This window comes from Aegilops tauschii, chromosome 2 (genome assembly GCF_002575655.3).
Source record: "Aegilops tauschii subsp. strangulata cultivar AL8/78 chromosome 2, Aet v6.0, whole genome shotgun sequence".
In the NCBI taxonomy this organism is placed as follows: Eukaryota; Viridiplantae; Streptophyta; class Magnoliopsida; order Poales; family Poaceae; genus Aegilops; species Aegilops tauschii.
The window spans coordinates 143,098,621-143,104,320 of NC_053036.3; the positions used below are offsets into that span (position 1 = coordinate 143,098,621).

Genomic DNA, 5,700 nt, shown 5'->3' on the forward strand with positions numbered 1-5,700 from the left:
GCACATCTAGATGTGCTTTAGTAAAACTGATAAAATTTTGAGATCTTTAAAACCTTTGAATGTATATGGCATATGGCTCTCAGATTTGTCAAGGTCCACATTCAAATTTTTTTCCTCACCCTAACCTCAGCATCGACCACTCACCAAAATATATTCTTTGTAATCTAGAAAAGTTTGAGGAAAGCTTCATTTCGTCCTTATCTTTGGTCGGCATTTGTACTTGCCAGTCTCCAAAATGATATCTGATCATGTTCTCGGTATAAAGATCATTCAACATATTTTTCAAGAACAACGCTTTCTTCATTTTTCATGAGTGGGATCCATAATGATCCAAGGTTCCCTTTGTTCATTCTTCTACGGTGTATTTGTGAGAGTCTATCATTACAATGATCAAACTGATCACTTCTCTGCAGTGAATCAGCTAGTAGTAAAAACTAATTTAACAGGACCATCTTTCATATAATGAACATGCACAGAAACCAACCCTAAACCACATTATCCATGCAAGCAATGCGGGCATACACCTACACACTCACTCACCTTGTCAACCGCAATGCATCCCGCACGTCGCCTAGCTCACGACGGTGCCCACGCCGAGGCGAAAACAACGTTGTGCCCCTTCCATGTGAGCATGAGGTCGTCGTCCTCCCGCTTCATACCCCACCCGGCCGCGTGCTCATTCAACATTGTCCGTATCTCCCCGGCCGCCTCCTCGCCGAACGCCACCGCCCGGAACCCCGCGCCGCGCATCCTTTGCCCCCACCTCGCCCGGTCCTCCTGCCGCTCCACCCTGTCCACCCCTTCCTGCGCCAGCACGTTCTCCACCTTCCACCCGACCTCCGCCTCGTACCACCGCCGCTGCTCGCTCCCCTTGGGCAGGAAGGTGTCCACGGCGTCGTACGGGATCCACAGGAAGTTGAACGCCGCCCGGAGCCTCCCCACCACGTCCCCCGCCGTGAAGTCGGCATCCTCTTCGGCCACCACGACCAGCGTTGGGTCGAGGGTTCGGATGGACTTGAGGAGCATGGTCCGGAGTGAAACCGACTGAGTAAGGCTCACCGACCCGGCCGTCTCGTCCGGCACGCTGTGCAGCAGCATGTGGCAGTTGACGATGAGCGCCTCGGTGCCGTCCGAGACCAGCTGCTGCACCCGGAGCTGGTCGACTAAGGAAGTGAAAGCGTCGGCCGGCGAGGTGGGCACCATCCGGAAGTCCATTGTCACGTTGCGGGATCGCGCAAAGTTGACAAGCTTGGCGCCGAGCTCGTCGTAGGACATGTCGAGCGCCGGCGGTGGCCCGCTGCACCCGACATCGGCGACGGTGAGCCGGAGTATCGGGGGGCCCTCGGCGCGGCTCGCGAGCATGTCGATGAGGGTCGGGATCTGCATGCAGTGCGTCGTGCTGAGGTCGACGACGTGCACGACGGAGAAGCCCTCCACGGCCTCAAGGATGGCGTGGTTGGCGGCCATGTAGCCAAACCGGTGCCAAGGCGTGAGGTCGACGAAGCTGGCGAGCTCGACGGCCGTGAAGCGGTGCACGTGGAGCGCGGCCGACTCGACCGCGGCGGCCACGGCCGCGGTCACCGCCTTGCACGCCCCCGTCCTGGAAGCGCGCGCGACGAGCGCGCAGAGGAACGCCGCGGTGAGCCGCTGGTTGGAGTCCCCGTCGGCGGGGGCGATGTTGTTGAGCACCCAGAGGATCTGCTGCGTAAGCGTGGCGTCGTTGGCCTCGATGGCGTTGGCGCAGTGCACCAGAAGCTGCTCCATGCAGCCGGCGCTGTTGAGGTTCCCCAGGGAGATCTTGGAGGAGGGCGGCAGCGTTGGGAACAAGCTCCCAGCAGCCGGCCAGGGGCGTGCCCTCGGCGCGCCGACGTCAAGGAAGAGCCCTAGTCCTAGCCCGTGGTGCCCATTAGGGTAGAGAGGCGGTGCAGTCACTGCAGCATGGGTGAACTGCATCATGTAGGGGGGTCGCGAGGTGGGTGGAATGGAAGGCAACAAATTTGCGACGCTGCGGCGATGATTAGAAAAGCGCAAAGCGGCAGAGCTAGTACACGTCCAGCAGTTTGAGGAGCGGATTTGGTGCTTGTACAAGGCATATATAGAGGGCCGTGCACTCGCTCGCCCGAATCGGAGATACAGCCTACAGCTACACGTGCTTTCCTTATGCCAATAGAACTTTGGGAACGCGGATCAAAGGGGAAACCAAGGGAGACGGAGAATGGAGAGAGTTTGATTGATTCATCAAGTACGTACGTACAGGGAATATTTCAGTCAAGGGATTTGTATTTAGCTAGCTGGCTAGAAACCATCTGGAGCTGGAAGAAAGGGCAGGGAAATTAAAATCTGTGTTCCATGTATGTATGTACCATGAAACAGGATCGAGATCTAACAGCACTATTTTATGCAACTAGCTAGAAGGAATCGACAGGATGGTTAATAAGCACATGTAGTACATGCATGCTTGAAATGGATCGACTAGCTAGCAGCTCTGCTGGTATTTGAATCCAAGAGTGAAAGCTGGGGGGAATTGTGCTTGTGGGTCTGTAGTAACTTGTAAGCTGGAGGAGAAACAGGTGCGCGAGAGATTGAGAAGAAGGGGACCTAGCTAGGGGAAGGGGGAGGGGAAAGGAGGAAGGTTTACCGGTCACAACTCAAGGTCCATAATTGTAGACGGAATTTTGTGGTGGTTTGTTGGATTGTTGTGGATGGGCAGCCTTATAGATGCTATTAGTCTACTGCAATTATCAGGATAACACCATGTTACAATAGTTTAATAGTACTACGAGTATAGGATATTTTATTTTGAATTAGATGTACTCCCTTCATCCCTCATCTAGATACGGATGTATCTAATACTAAAACATGAATTGATACATCCGTATTTAGACAAATTTAAGACAAGAATTTTGGGACGGAGGGAGTATGTTTTAGTGTGTTTGTTTACTCATTCATTCCGCAGGTAGTCTATATTGAAATATTCAAAACATATAATATTTATGAACGGGTGGAGTAGTGTTGTTATCTGGTGCACATACTTATCGCAGAAATGAATAAAAATGAATGTATGCTAAAATACATCTAGATACATTCATTTCTCCGACAAGCATTTCAGGACAGAGTGAGTACTTTGACAATTACCTATAAGGAAATTATCAAATACTCCCTCCGTTTTTAAATATAAGTCTTTTTGAACATTTCAAACAGACTATAACATACGGATGTATGTAGATATATTTTAGAATGTAGATTCACTCATTTTGCTTCATATGTAGTCACTTGTTGAAATCTGAAAGACAAATATTTAGAAACGGAGGAGGTAGTATTATGTGGAGAGAGAGAGAGAGCGCGCCCGCTCGCTCACGGGCCATGGCATGATGAAATGATTTCGTCAGTTTGGAACCAGGTCCCGCATGGGACGAGGCAGAGCTAGTTTAGTAATTACAGGGTCCATTCTCTTTAATATTATTATTGTTTGCGAACAGAAAGCGACTCTTTGTTTGGATTTAAACTTACACGTCCAAGCTCGGAAAAACAATCCGACCAAATAATTCTGTAGGCCAGGATGCCACTGATATTTTTATCTTCAGAGACAGGATGCTACTGATATGTGTAGACCCAACCGCACTGACTTTTTTTGGGTGATTTTTTCTTTGTAGTTTTCCAACGGCACTGATATCTGACAGTTGTGTCTTCATGTATAGTTCCACTCCAAGCATTCGGTCACTTTACCCGAAAAAAAGGAGTATTCGATTAGTTCTTGTGAGAATATATAAGATGACACTAGGCACATGAGGAAGCTGTGCGGTTGCGTCACCCCTCACATAACACGTCCGGGGTTACTGCATCTTCGATCATTACTTCATGAGAAGGACGAGAAGGGCAAGGGTAGCCGTGGATGATCTTCTCCATAGCTAGCATGTGGGTTAAACATGTCAATTTTTATAGTTCAATGGCATGTCTTGATATAGTAGTCGTACGATGTGTGTAATGTATCGTTTACGTAGTTGCATGAGTTCGTAGAGGTATGTTAATTAAGATGTTCGATTGTGAAGTGAAACTTGAGGCGTGGCTGGTCAGTGCCCGCGGGCACGCCCGGGCTTTTGTGGAGCCAGATTTGTCAAGTACGGCTGTAGATACTGTGAAGGAATGGAAGATTCGGACAATGCCACGAGTTTTGCAGTTTCTTTTGGGACCAACTGTACATCAGGATACCCTTCATCTTCAACCTCCCGACAACGAATTGTTCATCTCAACCCCCTACACCGCGATTTACTACAGCCGCTGACTCGCCTCCGGTGAGGTCCTGTCCAAGCATCTCTCCCGGCGATGCCGCGGTAGGCTGCGATGTCCCGGCCACCTGCGATGCGCATACTCTGTGCAGCAGCCACTGTACATGCAGAGTGTTGTGTGAGGGTACGCACGGCTGCATGATGCATGCACACGTACGACGTACTACTATGTTGCAACTGTATCTTACTATTCCAGAGGTCACCCACGCACGGTGTCTACGTGACCCGTCGGCGCGCCACGCACGATCCCGTGAGGCCGCGTGACCCGATCAAACGTCCGCGCACAAGCACGTACGCCGACGGCGCGCCCGCGCGACGCTCTGGTCCCGGCGTCCGGCTTCTCCTCAGTTATTGCCCCCCGATCCCGCGCGTGTCGCCCGGCGGCCCACCAACACGCACCGCTGCACGGAAGTGTTCAATGAAGCAGCAGCAGTACCCCGATGCGCCCTGACCCCGCACGATGAATCAATGGAGGCATGCAGATCCGCATGCATCTGCTGATCTGCATGATCGGGTAGCGGTAGTAACCAATCGCCCATAGTTCCTCGTGACACCGCCTGCATTGCATGTGCATGGGGTCGACGAGCAGATGTCACTGCGATAGGGTTAGTTACTGATCCATGTCATGCAGATAGGATCTGGGGACCACATGGCAGTTCCATTTTGTAGGTTATCCTTCGCTGGCTGGCGGCCGCGCCTGAGCTTTACTGACCCGTTGTTTTCCTCTATTTGGAATCAATCGATGGGGCACGGGCATATGAAATGCAGTGAACTGTAAACAACATTTGATTGCCTTGCGGATTATTGGGTCGAGCAGCCCTGAATTGGACCAGGGAGTCGAAACTATGCATGTGTAGGATCCCTTTTTTTTTTAAAAAAAAGGAATGATACAGGTACAAAGGCTAGGCAAAAATTCCTAGTGTCACCTCTATTACATTGGGTCACCTGTAAGAGCATCTCAACAGCAGACAAAAAACATAGCGATTGATAAAAAAGTTTTTTTTTGTTTTGGGGGCAAAAATTGTCTCTAACAGCAGACCGAAACCTACATGGCAACCAAAAAAAATGTTATGGCCTAAAGTTTATACTAGGACTGGAAAATATGGGTTTCCCCAAGCTTAACACCCCCCCCCCCCCCCCCCCACAAAAAAAACAAAAAAAGCAGCCACAGGAACCCCAATTGCCACCCTTGCAATTACCCTGCCGCAGTCGTCGCCTCTGCCGCACCGGAATCGGTCAACCAACCACTCTGCCCGCTGCTCCCATGATCGCCTACATGCCCGCCACCACCCTGTTGCCCATTACCGCTGCCCAAACCGTTGCGCGCCCAACCAACCGCCGCCACCCGATTCGGTCATCCACCACTACTACAGAACCTAACAACACTGACTAGCCAAATCATATTATCACCAAC

General features: G+C 50.9%; 1 protein-coding gene across 1 annotated transcript; it reads right to left on the minus strand.

Annotated features, from left to right (window-relative positions):
• Window positions 1-323: 323 nt before the first annotated feature.
• On the minus strand, window positions 324-2,662 carry LOC109750489 (scarecrow-like protein 32). Its single transcript, XM_020309450.4, has one exon. It carries the CDS (start codon window positions 1,954-1,956, stop codon window positions 577-579), a length of 1,380 nt encoding a protein of 459 aa, XP_020165039.1. The 5' UTR covers window positions 1,957-2,662; the 3' UTR covers window positions 324-576.
• Between the last annotated feature and the right edge of the window lie 3,038 nt (window positions 2,663-5,700).

Excerpts from the sequence above, each read along its gene's own strand:
- LOC109750489 (XM_020309450.4), bottom strand. The coding sequence starts at position 1,956 with ATGATGCAGTTCACCCATGCTGCAGTGACTGCACCGCCTCTCTACCCT.